The sequence below is a fragment of the Coregonus lavaretus genome (genome assembly GCF_964263955.1).
Source record: "Coregonus lavaretus genome assembly, chromosome: 10".
NCBI classification, from domain to species: domain Eukaryota; kingdom Metazoa; phylum Chordata; class Actinopteri; order Salmoniformes; family Salmonidae; genus Coregonus; species Coregonus lavaretus.
In genome coordinates this window covers 18,627,871-18,646,518 of record NC_139997.1, presented here as the reverse complement: position 1 = coordinate 18,646,518, position 18,648 = coordinate 18,627,871, and the positions used below count along the sequence as shown (strand labels likewise).

The 18,648-nt window shown below is 42.8% G+C and overlaps 1 protein-coding gene across 1 annotated transcript in view; it reads left to right on the top strand.

Moving 5' to 3' along the window:
• LOC311135988 (remodeling and spacing factor 1-like) overlaps positions 1-6,157 on the top strand; it is a 58,514-nt gene extending 52,357 nt beyond the window's left edge. Inside the window, exons 15-16 of the mRNA XM_084170033.1 lie at positions 1,503-1,688; positions 1,899-6,157. Coding sequence (XP_084026159.1) covers positions 1,503-1,688; positions 1,899-2,404 — 692 coding nt within the window. The 3' untranslated portion in view covers positions 2,405-6,157. The remainder of the gene's footprint in view (positions 1-1,502; positions 1,689-1,898) is intronic.
• The last annotated feature ends 12,491 nt before the right edge of the window (positions 6,158-18,648 follow it).

Genomic DNA, 18,648 nt, shown 5'->3' with positions numbered 1-18,648 from the left:
TAGGTACAGTTGAAGTCGGAAGTTTACATGAACTACTCCACAAATTTCTTGTTAACAAACTATAGTTTTGGCAAGTCGGTTAGGACATCTACTTTGTGCATGACACAAGTAATTTTTCCAACAATTGTTTACAGACAGATTATTTCACTTATAATTTACTGTATCACAATTCCAGTGGGTCAGAAGTTTACATACACTAAGTTGACGGTGCCTTTAAACAGCTTGGAAAAATCCAGAAAATGATGTCATGGCTTTAGAAGCTTCTGATAGGCTAATTGACATAATTTGAGTCAATTGGAGGTGTACCTGTGGATGTATTTCAAGGCCTACCTTCAAACTCAGTGCCTCTTTGCTTGACATCATGGGAAAATCAAAAGAAATCAGCCAAGACCTCAGGAAAAAAAAAGTGTAGACCTCCACAAGTCTGGTTCATCCTTGGGAGCAATTTCCAAACGCCTGAAGGTACCACATTCATCTGTACAAACAATAGTACGCAAGTATAAACACCATGGGACCACGCAGCCGTCATACCGCTCAGGAAGGAGACGTGTTCTGTCTCCTAGAGATTAACGTACTTTGGTGCGAAAAGTGCAAATCAATCCCAGAACAACAGCAAAGGACCTTGTGAAGATGCTGGAGGAAACAGGTATAAAAGTATCTATATCCACAGTAAAACGAGTCCTATATCGACATAACATGAAAGGCCGCTCAGCAAGAAAGAAGCCACTGCTCCAAAATCGCCATAAAAAAGCCAGACTACGGTTTGCAACTGCACATGGGGACAAAGATCGTACTTTTTGGAGAAATGTCCTCTGGTCTGATGAAGCAAAAATATAACTGTTTGGCCATAATGACCATCGTTATGTTTGGAGGAAAAAGGGGGATGCTTGCAAGCAAGCCGAAGAACACCATCCCAACCATGAAGCACGGGGGTGGCAGCATCATGCTGTGGGGGTGCTTTGCTGCAGGAGGGACAGGTGCACTTCACAAAATAGATGGCATCATGAGGAAGGAAAATTATGTGCAACATCTCAAGACATCAGTCAGGAAGTTAAAGCTTGGTCGCAAATGGGTCTTCCAAATGGACAATGACCCCAAGCATACTTCCAAAGTTATGGCTTAAGGACAACAAAGTCAAGGTATTGGAGTGGCTATCACAAAGCCCTGACCTCAATCCTATGGAAAATTTGTGGGCAATGCCACCAAATACTAATTGAGTGTATGTAAACTTCTGACCCACTGGGAATGTGATGAAAGAAATAAAAGCTGAAATGAATCATTCTCTCTACTATTATTCTGACATTTCACATTCTTAAAATAAAGTGGTGATCCTAACTGATCCTTTTACTAGGATAAAATGTCAGGAATTGTGAAAAACTGAGTTTAAATGTAATTGGCTAAGGTGTATATAAACTTCCGACTTCAACTGTATGTGTTGGCGGCCCTGTGACGTGGCTCTCTGTGTTGACTGGCTCTCTATCTGTGATGACCTGTTTAACTAGTGTCGGAGGGCTCCAGCGAGTTCAGCGATAGCGACCTGGACTGTAGCCGACGCCGATCCCGCCGGAGTCATACAAAGAAGCAGGTCAACTACTGCGAGTCGTCCGGCGACTCGGACGGCTCCAAGGCCGGCACCAACCGGGACAAAGTCAAACCGCGGAAGCGCCTCGCCAGCTCCGACAGCGAAGGTCAGCCAGACGTTTTTTTCTAGACACGCACTTTTTGCCTCATGCTATTAGCGTAGGTTTTCTGTAGTGTGTGTGTGTACTTTTTCTGTAGTGTGTGTAAGTCATATGAATTAGATTCTTAAATGAGTCCTCATTGGCCATTACTTTAACTGATATTAACAATATGGTTTTACCTAACGTCCACTGTTTCCATATGCCTGGTTCTTTCAGCAAGCTCCTCCAGAGGCTCGGACGACGACAAGAGGGAGAGGACTAGGTTGAAGAGGAGGGCCGACTCATCTGAGGAAGAGTCCCAGCAGCGCCGCAGACGCCTCTCGCTGAAACGGAGGCGAGCCTCCGAGGAAGACGATGACGATTCCGACGAATCATCGGAGGGAGAGCGTCCAGTCCGCAAGCGTGTGAACCGCATCGACTCGGACGACTCTGACAAGGAGGAGGATAAGGAAGAAACAAAGGAAGAGGAGGAAGGGGGGGTGCTGGGGAAGGGAGCCAGCTCATTGGACTACAACCTGGTGGAGCTGCACCCCCCAACCAATGGACAGAGTCCCATCAAGGCCCTGGAGAGCCTGGCTCACATTGGGCCCCAAAAACCTGGGGCCACAGCCGTCACCATAGCGCCCAACGGACTGGAGTTGGCGCCACAGGACGATGATGAGGACGATCTGCTGGGAGTCACAGACCTGGTGGACTTTGTCTGCAACAGTGATGTGTTGTAAAATCAAGTTGTACGTTTATTATTTTCTGTAGTATTGTATTTTTTTATATGATGTTGTTTTTTCTCCACTGAAGTCGTCCACAGAGTATACTTCTGTCCTTTTGTGTTTATTTTTATTTTATTCATCCTCCTTGTCCCCTCATCAGTGTGGCCCCATCCATCCATATGAACTGGATGCCTTACGGGGAGAAGTTAATTCTCTTCGCACCTCTCGCAGTGGGATTGTACAGTCATTGAGAGCACTAACTCTAAAGGTTGTTTTGTGGCACGTGAATTAGCATTGTCTTATCCTCCGTACTCTGTCACCGATGGACATGCGGGTCAGATACTTGACTGTAAATGACACACAAATGAATCTACCTGTTTCTCCAGCAAACTTCCAGGGTTTCCTACCCCACATGACCCCACCTTACAAAGAGTCCATCTCCCAACTTCATGGTTTTGTTCATTAGGCCCCAAACGGAAGAAAGCAGACAGAAACTGGGAGGAACTAGACTTGTCCAATAAGAACACAACCCATGACGACCTGTTCTCCTGAGAGGCTCCTCAGTGTTCCTGCCTGGGAAAGAGGACATCTTATTGTAGGATATAATTCATTGTTTGTAGGAAGTAGATGTGTATTAGTTCAGGTGGGCCTCCACGCTTCAGCAAACAAAGGAATGGAGGGGTGCTAAACAACAATGACAAAGGTCACGAGAATGGCTTACAAAGAAAGAAAAAAAATATTGGTAAGCCATTCTAGTAGTTGTGTGTATACCATTACCACTTGTAAGATTTCTAAATTTGTATATGAGAATAGAAGATGGCAGAGGTCAGGGGTCAAACTGCATTCCATTAACAACTTAAATTGTCATAGTTTTGTGGATCGACTGCTGGAAACCAATCATTGTTTTTATCCCCTGCTCTTTTCCCCAAACATTTAATATGAATGTCTTTCTAATCTTCCTACATCGATCAAACAATGTATTATTTGTTTTGATGTGTTCAATTCTATTAGTCAGTTGTTTGATAAACTAAAACATTACGCAGGTTTCCCACCTTTAGACCATTTACAACATGCATTGGATGAAAAGCATGAGCGCAACAGAGTTTAAGTCAGAATTCCCATGAGAAAACAGGACACAGAACCATCATCATCATCCTAGAAACAGCTTTTTTTAATAGACAGACTGGGTGACCAGAACCCACAACCGTTCCCATACTTTTTTGTAATTACAATCTCCAAAATAGTATTCGTCACCGAGTTGTTTTTACCCAAAGTATTGTAACGTTGAACTGTCACGTATATCCTCTTTTTTTTTAAATCAAATGTTTTCATCAGGTGGTATTGACTGTTTTTAATTCATTCATTATTGATACGAAACAATATCAAGGCAGCTACTCAGTGCATCATGCCAAATTACAGGTGTCATTTAGTCAACATTAAAATCTGTTAACCACCACCACATTTACAAGACTTTCCTTTTAAATGGAAGTTTGAGTGTATATAATGTGACCAACTAGAGTATACCAATCCTGGTCTTCTCACATCTAACGTGTGCGCATGCACCGGTTTCTAAAAACCCTAGTTTAGTTTTTGTATACATATATAAATATTATTTTAAAGTGTGTGCTGCCAACACTATCAATGGATTAAATGCCCATGTTTTAGACAAATGTTTTAATATGCTAATATTTAAAGGGATTTGTTACGTGTGAAATCACTAAGTATTTACAGAAAACTCTGCCAATTTTCTCTGTCCATCCCAATCGTGAGACTTTAGTATAACCATGTCAGCATTTTAACCATTATTTTACGTTGTGTTTTTATAATAATGTATATCAAACCCTCCTTCACTTGTATCGTTTTCCTACCTAGCAAACCATCAAGTGGCATAATGTTTCCTTTGTACCTTCTAGTCAATACTGTGTGTAGGTTCAAAACCTGGAAAGTAGAGGTACTTATTGAGTACACCTGTCGTTGTTCATCAGACTATTATTTTGAAGTTAATTTTTTTGTCAGATTTCTTCCCCTGGTCTTTTGGTAACCCTCTGCCACCACCAGGGTGCAGTGTTGGTTGTAGAGAACACCACGCTCGCTCTAGTCTCCCCTCTACATCTTTACTGCATCAACGAAATAAACCTCTCTCCGATCTCAGAAAGCCTACCCTTTGTCTGTTCTCAAATAGGAGCTCATTTTGGTTTTAAGGTTACATTTTGAGGTCAGGTTAAATCACTGACTTTCTGGGCCTGTATTCAAAAAGTGTCTCAGTAGGAGTGCTGTCCATATAATCTTATTCATTATGATCTAAAAGGTAAAACTGATCCTATATCAGCACTCCTATTCTGAGACTGTGAGTACAGGCCCTGGCCTCAAATCAAGAGGATTATGAATTAAAGGCATGCTGGATTAATCTTTGTTTGGGAATGATATACCAGAATGCAATTTGTTTGGGGAAATGGTCCAGAAAAACCTCAGTAGGAACTAAATTGACCTCTGATGTTAGTGTGTGTATCTGTGGTTTTTACTGTAATAGGCCTATATATTTAGAGGCAATTTCTTTTTATCCTGGAAAAAACTATTTAGCAATTCTTTACGATTGCGTCTCTTTATAATTGTATTCCTTGTAGAGGAGTTGTGATATTGGCACAACTGTTTCGGAATGAATTCATTGGCGAGCTGGCATGTTTGTTGGATATCATTTTGTTATGTGTAGACTTATGCGCCGACAGCCCTAAGGATTTGCGAGGTTCAATAACCACAGACCTCTAAACTCCTTTGCTCAGCAGTGTTCCTTGAGTCCTGCTACTGGACAGAAGAGCATAAACCAACCACTGGAGGCATGGACTATACCTGGGAGGACTGCTGGGTTGTGTTCAGTAGGCACAAAATGAAAGAAAACAGTGAATTGGGGAGGTACTAACTGAACTTGTCCAATAAGAAACGCTTGTTTTTGTTTTCCGTTGTGCCCCAATAAACAAGACCCTGGACACAAGCAAAGGTGGCCATCGTCAGAATCATAGGAACAGTTCAAGATAAATGTGCTCGAATTAAGAAATTAAGCCTGTTTGTAAATTGTATTTTGTAAAATAGTGTTGGCATGTGTTCATCACCGATGGTAAACTTCTCTTATTATTTTTGGTTGATCACAATGTTTGATTACAGTTTGAAGTAAAGGATGATTTCCGAGGCAAAATGCTGTTTCTGTGCTGCCTGCAATGCACTCCGCTAACATGGTAATATTGACTACAGTTACCACAAGATTAGGTGACTACTCCTAAGCTTCTACTGGCAGTTCAATTGTGGGAATTTGACACATGACTAGGGTTGGTTTACCATTGTTTTGGGATGAAGAAATGTACGGTTTCTGATGTAATGTTCCTTAGAGATGAAGTTTCTCACCTGTATGTCATGAGTTTGACATAGTTAGTGGGCCTACTTCATTTGAAATTACATCTGATGGATTTTTAAAAAATCAATGGTAGAAATACTGTAGTTGGGAGGGACAGTGTCAGTCAGCTACTACAGGCTGTCCTCTGCTGGGGGGGGGGGAAGTTGGTGCCAATGATTCAAAATTGTTTGTTCATTATTGTCTATTACAGGTAGATATGGAGGACTGAGGAGACCAAAGCAGGTCTGGTGTATGAATATAAGCTCCTAGATTGGTTGTCTATGTTTTGTCTGTTCCTCTTCAATACCTTTTTGTTAACTTTACTGTATTTTCTTTCATATGAATAAGATCTTGTACATTTGTCATAATAAAAAGGTTTAAAACCTGGTATGGTAGTGTAACAGTGTTGCTTCCTCTCTCTCCTCGCCCCAACCTGGGCTTGTACCAGGGACCCTCTGCACACATCGACAACAGTCACCCTCGAAGCACCATTACCCATCGCTCCACAAAAGCTGAGGGCTTTGCAATGCAAGGGAAGGGAAGGGAAACAACTACTTCAAGGTCTCAGAGCGAGTGACGTCACCGATTGAAACGCTACTAGCGCGCACAGTTAACTAGCTAGCCATTTCACACCGGTTACATAGGCCTACTTGGTTTCTGTCTGAGAAAGGGAGAGGACATCATTGTGGTGTGAAATATTGGTCAAATGTGAAATTATCAGCTTTATGACTAATTCAGGCATATCCACTTAAACCTCTGGAAAAAGTGGTGAGGGGGTATGACCTTAAAGATGCATTCATGGAAGTTTAGTAGCTGTTGTGTTTTTTCAGATATTTTGACTTGAGTGTTGGCTGTATGGTTTATTTACACATTATATATTGATGTCTTAACTCATGAAACCACAATATTTCAGGCAGTTAATTTTTTTTGCTAATGGGTGTGGAGACGTGCCGCTTTCTGTCAAATACTTTTTCTGTCTATTTAGGGGACCCCTTTTGGCTCAAGAGCACACCTGGTTGTAAAGGTTCCGTATAGCTTCTTTATAACCCACCAATTGCAGTGCTCAGAGGATAATGGGCTGCCCCATCCAGCTAACCTCAATTAGGCTACACTGTCAACTGCAGAAACTGGTTTGAAAGCTGTGTTCACATTGGCCGTTTGAAGTAACTCAAATCCTATTCATTTGCATATTCGAATCTGTTCTTTTTCCTGCAGTCTGAACAGCCAAAAGCACATGGAATCGGATATTTCACATTTCAAACCACCTACAAATCTGATTCCTGGCCTTGTGACTTGTCTGAATGGTCAAATATGATTTATTTGCCCCTGGTTTTAGACTGTTATTTGGCATATCTTGTTGCTTGCTAGCTACTCTATGACAGTATGACAAGAACATGTGGTAGTTAACTAGCTTGTTAATTGTTTACAGACAAATAAGTGAACGTGCTCAGTGTTGCCATGTTCGCTGTTTTCCTGAAAATTGGGCTACTTTGAAAATTGTTGCGGGTGAAAATGTATTGGTCACGGGTTTTTGGGCTACTTCTAAGTTACACCGCGGCCGCCATTGGCATTTGTCTTAAAATATATATGTTTCACTGTGACCTGCTGCTGACTGTGAGGCAGGTTGTTGCTGAGTGGGAGGGCAGGAGGTGTGTGTGTTGAGAGAGCAATACAGCTATTGACTGTGTCACGTAATCAGTGTTGCCAACTCCTCAGTAAGGAAAGTAGCTATTCGCTGTCCTAAAAGTTGCTAGAAGTCGCTTAATGACGTCATCACTTAATTTGCATAATTGGCCCTGTGCATTTAGTTGTGATGGACGCTGTAGGAGAAAGGAATAACGTTGTGGGAGAGACAAAAAGTGAGTAAGAAACACCCTATATTTACATCCCGCCCTGAATGTAAGCATTCATTCAGGGCGGGATCAGCCAGCGGCGGCTTCCCGCATGCGCGATTCATTTGCAGTCTGGACGCGGAGGGGTGAACATCTCCTGCTCTGACTGCAGCTGGGAGGGACTGCTGCGCGAGGACTGGGCCGCCTGTGAGTGCTTTGGGAGGGGGGTGGGGCCCACGGCAGCACCCGCTGCTCGTTGAGAAGAGTAAGAACGATACGTGCTTTCACGTCAGTCTCCAAAAACACCAGAAAAATTCGCTAGATTTGTCGCTAGTGGCTTTTTTGAAAATGTGTCGCTAGATGGGTCTGAAAACCCGCTAAATATAGCAACAAAGTCGCTAAGTTGGCAACACTGGTTAGCGAGAGGGAGCAACACGCGCACATGGTGACAACTTTTGACCAGCTGTAGGTAGGCTATTTAGATAGTTGTCCCAAAATGACAATTTCCAACCCTTTTTTCCATAAAACATTAATACGCTAGAAAAGATGCATATCAATAATTAATGGATAAGAGTGTCTGCTAAATGAGTAAAATGTAAATGTATGTAAATGTAATGGAGACAAAGCACTGGAAAACGACTTTGGGCGCACTAGAGCACATTACATAAATTCGCTCTGAGGTGGTTTAAACTGCATTCTAATGTTGACTTTGCATAAAGAAAACGGTATCACGCGAAGTGTTTTATGCATGCTCAGTTCTGGGGACTCGGGATATGGAAGTTATGGATCTCCCTCATGTGGTTCTTTTTATGGGGAAAAGTCCTCAATGAAATTGACATTAAATGTGGAGAATGATACACTTGCCTTTGTCGGCCATCAAGCAGCCTATTAATTTATATGCCATTGTAGGCTACCAATTTGATACAATAAATATGTTGAAATGACAATATCAATGGAGTCATTACAAATCAATGTGCCACTTGTGTAGCCTACCTGGAGCAGGCAAACCAATGTAATAAATAGCCTATAACTTCAGATTATTGTGGTTGTAGCCTTATGTTATTAAGCAATTATTATTAATGGACATGTTTAGTTAATTAAATTGGAAGTTAACAAAGCTCTATCGAAATTGCCGATCAGTTGTTAGAACGCATTAGAATGATGGTAACAGTAGTCATATTAGGCTACAGGTAAAAAAACAACAACAAAATAATCACTGGCTGTTGTTAACAAGCATATTCAGTTCATATACATATTATTCATATTTAATTCAGTGATTGAAATTATGACCTCATCCTCAGTAGCCTATTCCAGCAGGCTATTGGGAAACACAAGCACTTCTTACTGCGAAACCGCCTCGCTATTCATGTTGAATACATTTGTCTGTTAATTTGAACTAAGCAAACTGCTAAATCGTTCAGTTTACGTCTTGCCTACATCTTGTCTATGCTACTGTAGACTATATGAAATTAGCTGTAGGCCTATCAGGGGCTATAGGCTACCTGCCTTTATCTAAGCAAAGCATGGCAAAATTGAATTACAATCATAAACCCAGATTTTAGTCTGTAGACTATGCCTATTGTAATGACAAGTCAATCTCGCAAATAGACAGTTTAAGATTTCGAGATCCTCTGTCCAACTTTCATCACTCAAACTCTCCTGGTGGATTTATCTATAGTTATGCACATGTGCAAAGGGGATTTATTTACAATTACAAACTTGGTTCGAGCCCTGAATGCTGATTGGCTGAAAGCCGTGGTATACAGTGAGGGAAAAAAGTATTTGATCCCCTGCTGATTTTGTATGTTTGCCCACTGACAAAGAAATTATCAGTCTATAATGTTAATGGTAGGTTTATTTGAACAGTGAGAGACAGAATAACAACAAAAAAAATCCAGAAAAACGCTTGTCAAAAATGTTATAAATTGATTTGCATTTTAATGAGGAAAATAAGTATTTGACCCCCTCTCAATCAGAAAGATTTCTGGCTCCCAGGTGTCTTTTATATAGGTAACGAGATGAGATTAGGAGCACACTCTTAAAGGGAGTGCTCCTAATCTCAGCTTGTTACCTGTATAAAAGACACCTGTCCACAGAAGCAATCAATCAATGTATAAAAGACAACTGTCCACAGAAGCAATCAATCAATCAGATTCCAAACTCTCCACCATGGCCAAGACCAAAGGATGTCAGGAACAAGATTGTAGACCTACACAAGGCTGGAATGGGCTACAAGACCATCGCCAAGCAGCTTGGTGAGAAGGTGACAACAGTTGGTGCGATTATTCGCAAATGGAAGAAACACAAAAGAACTGTCAATCTCCCTCGGCCTGGGGCTCCATGCAAGATCTCACCTCGTGGAGTTGCAATGATCATGAGAACGGTGAGGAATCAGCCCAGAACTACAGGGGAGAATCTTGTCAATGATCTCAAGGCAGCTGGGACCATAGTCACCAAGAAAACAACTGGTAACACACTACGCCATGAAGGACTGAAATCCTGCAGCACCCACAAGGTCCCCCTGCTCAAGAAAGCACATATACAGGGCCATCTGAAGTTTGCCAATGAACATCTGAATGATTCAGAGGAGAACTGGGTGAAAGTGTTGTGGTCAGATGAGACCAAAATCGAGCTCTTTGGCATCAACTCAACTCGCTGTGTTTGGAGGAGGAGGAATGCTGCCGATGACCCCAAGAACACCATCCCCACCGTCAAACATGGAGGTGGAAACATTATGCTTTGGGGGTGTTTTTCTGCTAAGGGAACAGGACAACTTCACCGCATCAAAGGGACGATGGACGGGGCCATGTACCGTCAAATCTTGGGTGAGAACCTCCTTCCCTCAGCCAGGGCATTGAAAATGGGTTGTGGATGGGTATTCCAGCATGACAATGACCCAAAACACACAGCCATGGCAACAAAGGAGTGGCTCAAGAAGAAGCACATTAAGGTCCTGGAGTAGCCTATCCAGTCTCCAGACCTTAATCCCATAGAAAATCTGTGGAGGGAGCTGAAGGTTCGATTGCCAAACATCAGCCTCGAAACCTTAATGACTTGGAGAAGATCTGCAAAGAGGAGTGGGACAAAATCCCTCCTGAGATGTGTGCAAGAACTACAAGAAACGTCTGACCTCTGTGATTGCCAACAAGGGTTTTGCCACCAAGTACTAAGTCATGTTTTGCAGAGGGGTCAAATACTTATTTCCCTCATTAAAATGCTAATCAATTTATAACATTTTTGACATGCGTTTTTCTGGATTTTGTTGTTGTTATTCTGTCTCTCACTGTTCAAAAAACCTACCATTAAAATGATAGACTGATCATGTCTTTGTCAGTGGGCAAACGTACAAAATCAGCAGGGGATCAAATACTTTTTTCCCTCACTGTATATACTAGGCGGTGTCAGAGGAAGGCCCAAAGAATTGTCAAAGACTCCAGTCACCCAAGTCAGACTGTTCTCTCTGCTACTGCACGGCAAGTGGTACCGGAGCGCCAAGTCTAGGACCAAAAGGCTCCTTAACAGCTTCTACCACCAAGCCATAAGACTGTTGAACAATTAATCAACTGCCCCCCCCCCCCCTTGCTGCTACTCGCTGTTTATTATCTATTCACGTTACCCCTACCTACATATACAAATTTACCGACTAACCTGTACCCCCGCACATTGACTCCGTACCGGTACCCCCTGTATAACCTCGTTATTGTTATATATATATATATATATTTTTTTAAACTTTAGATTATTTAGTTTCATATTTTCTTAACTCTATTTCTTGAACTGCATTGTTGGTTAAGGGCTTATAAGTAAGCAATTCACGGTAAGGTCTACATCTGTTATATTCGGCACGTGACAAATAAAATTTGATTTGATTTATATCAGACAGTGCATTCAGAAAGTATTCAGACCCCTTGACTTCTTCCACATTTTGTTACGTTATAGCCTTATTCTAAAATGGATTAAATAAATACAAATCCTCATCAATCTAAACTCAATACCCCATAATGACAAACCAAAAAACAGGTTTTTAGAATTTTGGGCAAATTTAAAAAACAGAATTACCTTATTTACACAAGTATTCAGACCCTTTGCTATGAGACTCGAAAATGAGCTCAGGTGCATCCTGTTTCCATTGATCATCCTTGAGATGTTTCTACAACTTGATTGGAGTCCACCTGTGGTAAATGTAAGTGATTGGACATGATTTGGAAAGACACACACCTGTCTATATAACGTCCCACAGTTGACAGTGCATGTCAGAGCAAAAACCAAGCGATGAGGTCGAAGGAATTGTCCGTAGAGCTCCAAGACAGGATTGTGTTGAGGCACAGATCTGGGGAAGGGTACCAAAATATGTCGAAAGCATTAAAGGTCCCCAAGAACACAGTGGCCTCCATCATTCTTAAATGGAAGAAGTTAGGAACCACCAAGACTCTTCCTAGAGCTGGCCGCCCGGCCAAACTGAGCAATCGGGGGAGAAGGGCCTTGGTCAGGGAGGTGACCAACAACCCGATGGTCACTCTGACAGAACTCCAGAGTTCCTCAGTGGAGATGGGAGAACCTTCCAGAAGGACAACCATCTCTGCAGCACTCTACCAATCAGGCCTTTATGGTAGAGTGGCCAGATGGAAGCCACTCCTCAGTAAAAGGCACATGACAACCCGCTTGGAGTTTGCCAAAAGGCACCTAAAGGACTCTCAGACCATGAGAAACAAGATTCTCTGGTCTGATGAAACCAAGATTCAACTCTTTGGCCTGAATGCCAAGTGTCACGTCTGGAGGAAACCTGGCACCATCCCTACGGTGAAGCATGGTGGTGGCAGCATCATGCTGTGGGGATGTTTTTCAGCAGCAAGGACTGGGAGACTAGTCAGGATCGAGGGAAAGATGAATGGAGCAAAGCACAGAGAGATCCTTGATGAAAACCTGCCCCAGAGCACTCAGGACCTCAGATTGGGGCGAAGGTTCACCTTCCAACAGGACAACGACCCTAAGCACACAGCCAAGACAACGCAGGAGTGGCTTCGGGACAAGTCTCTGAATGTCCTTGAGTGGCCCAGCCAGAGCCCGGACTTGAACCCGATTTGAACATCTCTGGAGAGACCTGAAAATAGCTTTGCAGCGACGCTCCCCATCCAACCTGACAGATTTTGAGAGGATCTGCAGAGAAGAATGGGAGAAACTCCCCAAATACAGGTGTGCCAAGGTTGTAGCATCATACCCAGGAAGACTCGAGGCTGTAATCGCTGCCAAGGGTGCTTCAACAAAGTCCTGAGTAAAGGATCTGAATATTTATGTAAATGTAATATTTCAGTTTTGTATTTTTAGTAAATTAGCTAAAACTTCTAAAAACCTGTTTTTGCTTTGTCATTATGGGGTATTGTGTGTAGATTGATGAGGATGTTTAAATGTTTTTTAGAATAAGGCTGTAACGTAACAACGTGGAAAAAGTCAAGGGGTCTGAATACTTTCCGAATGCACTGTATGTTCAAATACTGAATATTAAACAAGGTTTTGTATGAAGTAAAGTGTGTGTGAATGGATAAATTGGTAGTTGAAATGTTGTCAAACATAATCTGATCGTCATCCCAAGTGAGCACAAAGGCTTTACTGTAATTTGTCATTTTTATTGACCCATGTTTAACAAGTGATAAATTGTAGGTTAAGGATTTGAGATGTCATGCTGACGGGATGTTCAGTTGGCTGCCACAGACCAGAGCCGTAACATTGTAAGCTGAAAATACTTTTTATTTGCCAACTGGCACCCTGGTTGAGTGGCATTGTGTTCTCTGTAGGCCTGCTTCTCTTCCGGATGGGTTGGTGCCCACACTGACCAGCCACTCCCCAGTCTTCTTCATTCTTTTCATAATTCCTCCTCCATCAGAAGGGAAATAGTCTCAAAGTCTTCGTAGAATTACGTAATGAACTGCAGTTGGCTTTGTCATTTCTTCAAACAATCTTCTTTATTTGAAATAGATTAATTATTGCAATAATGGAGCTGGTCAACGACCACCCGTACTTGATCATTGAGAGCCCCACAAACAGGAAATACTGACGTCTTATATAATGGACATAAAAATGCTTAGTCATGGCTGGTTCCAACCCTCCCCAGCAGCTCAGGGCATCATAAGCTACCTTGTTTTCTTCTTGTGGCTATGTGTATCGGGTCATAGCACACAAACAAATGATAACGTTAGTTCCGTTACTCCTCTGTTCAAGCCAGCCTCTGTACACCTCATATCTCCACACAGCTGTGCCCTTGAAAGATGAGAAGAAACAGGATGAGCTGAGACACTGTGGTCACTCTCAGAGGGTCTTTGTCTTGACTGTGTGACTAAGTTGAACAGAGACAGAGTGGAAAAATACCAGCTTCCTCTTACAAGACATTCAAACAGACTGTTGGAAATGTACAGGTTTAAGGCTCATACAGCGCATGTGCATAACAAAACTTGTATGCACATGCATAATTTTGCCACGACATTCCTCCCTTTTGAGATTAATCTCAACCTAATATAAAATTACAAGTAAGGCAATTCTGTCATAATCTAAGCAAAACTTCAACCAAGCAGAATATGAAACGTTGTAGGAGAGGGCTTTCTTACACTAGTACATTATCTTTGTAAATGGCTTCGGTTGTGCCACTGAGTTTAAAACCTTTAACCTTCTACACATACCATATACAGTTCTAACTTGCCAGTGTCTGCTGATGATTAGGTATAACAAAGATAGCCAAGTGCATCCTTTCTCAGAAAAGCGTTTGCTCCCAAAGTGCGGCTGCTTAGGAGAGAACACCTGCTTAGGAGATAACAACCATAGAGTCTGGGCGTCCAGCCAATATTCCACTCCCAGAGCAAACCTCCGTCTACAACAGGCGCATTTATAAGTATGCAACAGGTCAAACATCACTGTCTTCAGCAGTTAAGGGTAGCTCAGCTAATCTTTCACAACCTGCATTCTGGCCCTGCTCATGGCAACAGTTAACATAACATTTGGCCTTGAATTTGTTACCAGTTTTAAAAACATATTGCAGCAAAACTTCAACATGAGGATGAGCAGCAAAATCAATACAATGACTAAAACAACAGTCAGACACAGTTGCAGGATCCACCCTCCAAACCCGGTATTATCTGGCCTAGCAAATGACGGTTGCCTGTGTGGTTGTGTAATACAGAGAACGTCATGGGGTCAGGGTTACATGGTATCTCCATTAAGAATGGTAAGGCTATTTGCATAGTCAGATTTACCACTATGAGAACTCCCACAAGCAGTAAATCAGCTCCTACCTTTCTTAATTGTATCCCATAAGTTGATTCAAGGAATAGTAAAATTGATTAGTGACAGGTGTCCCTCATTCAGGGGCAGCACACTCTCTTTGTCCTTGTCATGATCCAAATCACACATAGGACTATTGCTAAATTATACACTTTTTCCTAATCATTAGTGTTTACCCTGGACCCTCAGACATTATTTAAAAACATTTCAAATATTTTGTGTACCAGGTTTACATTGGGTTTTTCAGTACATTTGTTATCAGGATAATTCACGTGTGCAACCAAAACTCTGGCAATAGAAACTTCAGATTCTTTTTTATTTTATTTTATTTTTTACCTTTATTTAACCAGTTAAGCCAGTTGAGAACAAGTTCTCATTTACAACTGCGACCTGGCCAAGATAAAGCAAAGCAGTGCGATAAAAACAACAATACATATGGGGTAAAACAAAACATAAAGTCAAAAATACAACAGAAAATATATATACAGTGTGTTCAAATGTAGCAAGTTATGGAGGTAAGGCAATAAAAAGGCCATAGTGCAAAATAATTACAATTAGTATTAACACTGGAATGATAGATGTGCAAGAGATGATGTGCAAATAGAGATACTGGGGTGCAAATGAGCAAAATAAATAACAATATGGGGATGAGTTAGTTGGGTGGGCTATTTTCAGATGGGCTGTGTACAGGTGCAGTGATCGGTAAGGTGCTCTGAAAACTGATGCTTAAAGTTAGTGAGGGAGATAAGAGTCTCCAGCTTCAGAGATTTTTGCAATTCGTTCCAGTCATTTGCAGCAGAGAACTGGAAGGAATGGCGGCCAAAGGAGGTGTTGGCTTTGGGGATGACCAGTGAGATATACCTGCTGGAGCGCATACTACGGGTGGGTGTTGCTATGGTGACCAATGAGCTAAGCTAAGGCGGGGATTTGCCTAGCAGTGATTTATAGATGGCCTGGAGCCAGTGGGTTTGGCGACGAATATGTAGTGAGGACAAGCCAACAAGAGCGTACAGGTCACAGTGGTGGGTAATATATGGGGCTTTGGTGACAAAACGGATGGCACTGTGATAGACTACATCCAATTTGCTGAGTAGAGTGTTGGAGGCTATTTTGTAAATGACATCGCCGAAGTCAAGGATCGGTAGGATAGTCAGTTTTATGAGGGCATGTTTGGCAGCATGAGTGAAGGAGGCTTTGTTGCGAAATAGGAAGCCGATTCTAGATTTAACTTTGGATTGGAGATGCTTAATGTGAGTCTGGAAGGAGAGTTTACAGTCTAACCAGACACCTAGGTATTTGTAGTTGTCCACATACTCTAGGTCAGACCCGTCGAGAGTAGTGATTCTAGTCGGGTGGGTGGGTGCCAGCAGCGTTCGATTGAAGAGCATGCATTTAGTTTTACTAGTGTTTGAGAGCAGTTGGAGGCTACTGAAGGAGTGTTGTATGGCATTGAAGCTCGTTTGGAGGTTTGTTAACACAGTGTCCAATGAAGGGCCAGATGTATACAAAATGGTGTCGTCTGCGTAGAGGTGGATCTGAGAGTCACCAGCAGCAAGAGCGACATCATTGATATACTCGGCGAAAAGAGTCGGCCCAAGAATTGAACCCTGTGGCACCCCCATAGAGACTGCCATAGGTCCAGACAACAGGCCCTCCGATTTGACACATTGAACTCTATCTGAGAAGTAGTTGGTGAACCAGGCGAAACAGTCATTTGAGAAACCAAGGCTATTTAGTCTGCCAATAAGAATGCGGTGGTTGACAGAGTCGAAAGTCTTGGCCAGGTCGATGAAGACGGCTGCACAGTACTGTCTATTATCAATCGCGGTTATAATATCGTTTAGGACCTTGAGCGTGGCTGAGGTGCACCCATGACCAGCTCGGAAACTGGATTGCATAGCGGAGAAGGTACGGTGGGATTGGAAATGGTCGGTGATCTGTTTGTTAACTTGGCTTTCAAAAACTTTCGAAAGGCAGGGCAGGATGGATATAGGTCTGTAACAGTTTGGATCTAGAGTGTCACCCCCTTTGAAGAGGGGGATGACCGCAGCAGCTTTCCAATCTCTGGGGATCTCAGACGTTACGAAAGAGAGGTTGAACAGGCTAGTAATAGGGGTTGCGACAATTTCGGCGGCTAGTTTTAGAAAGAAAGGGTCCAGATTGTCTAGCCCAGATGATTTGTAGGGGTCCAGATTTTGCAGCTCTTTCAGAACATCAGCTGTCTGAATTTGTGTGATGGAGAAGCGGGGGGGGGGGGGGGGGCATGGGCAAGTTGCAGCGGAGGGTGCAGAGTTGGTGGCCGGGGTAGTGGTAGCCAGGTGGAAAGCATGGCCAGCCGTAGCAAAATGCTTGTTGAAATTCTCGATTATTGTAGATTTATTGGTGGTGATAGTGTTTCCTAGCCTCAGTGCAGTGGGCAGCTGGGAGGAGGTGCTCTTATTCTCCATGGACTTTACAGTGTCCCAAAACTTTTTGGAGTTAGTGCTACAGGATACAAATTTCTGTAGCACTAGCCTTTGCTTTCCTAACTGCTTGTGTATATTGGTTCCTAACTTCCCTGAAAAGTTGCATATCGCGGGGGCTATTCGATGCTAATTCAGTACGCCACAGGATGTTTTTGTGCTGGTCAAGGGCAGTCAAGTCTGAGGAGAACCAGGGGCTATATCTGTTCTTAGTTCTGTATTTTTTGAATGGGGCATGTTTATTTAAGATTGAGAGGAAATTACTTTTAAAGAACAACCAGGCATCCTCTACTGACGGAATGAGATCGATATTCATCCAGGATACCCGGGCCAGGTCAATTAGGAAGGCCTGCTCGCTAAAGTGTTTTAGGGAGCGTTTGACAGTGATGAGGGCTGGTCGTTTGACCGCGGACCCGTTACGGACACAGGCAATAAGGCAGTGATCGCTGAGATCCTGGTTGAAGACAGCGGAGGTGTATTTAGAGGGTAAGTTAGTCAGGATGATATCTATGAGGGTGCCCATGTTTACGGATTTAGGGTTGTACCTGGTAGGTTCGTTGATAATTTGTGTGAGATTGAGGGCATCTAGTTTGGATTGTAGGATGGCCGGGGTGTTAAGCATATCCCAATTTAGGTCACCAAGCAGTACGAACTCTGAGGATAAATGGGGGGCAATCAATTCACATATGGTGTCCAGGGCACAGCTGGGGGCTGAGGGGGGTCTGTAGCAAGCGACAACAGTGAGAGACTTATTTCTGGAAAGGTGGATTTTTAGAAGTAGAAGCTCAAACTGTTTGGGCACAGACCTGGATAGTATGATAGAGCTCTGCAGGAAATTGCAACTCTCTACAGTAAATTGCAACTCCACCCCCCTTTGGCAGTTCTATCTAGACTGTGTGTGCTAACGCAGTGAATAACTCAAACTTAGGAAGGAGGCTTCTGATGTTAATGTGCAGAAAACCAAGGCTTTTACGGTTACAGAAGTCAACAAATGATAGCTCCTGGGGAGTAGGAGTGATACTGGGGGCTGCAGGGACTGGGTTAGCCTCTACATCACCAGAGGAACAGAGGAGGACTAGAATAAGGATACGGCTAAAGGCTTTAAGAACTGGTCTTCTAGTGCGTTGGGTACAGAGAATAAAGGGGGCAGATTTCCGGGCGTTGTAGAATAGATTCAGGGCATTATGTACAGACAAGGATAGGGAAGGATATGAGTACAGTGGAGGTAAACCTAAGCGTTGGGTAACAATGAAAGAGATAGCATCACTGGAGGCACCGATTGAGCCGGTCTCGGCGTGTATGGGGGGTGGA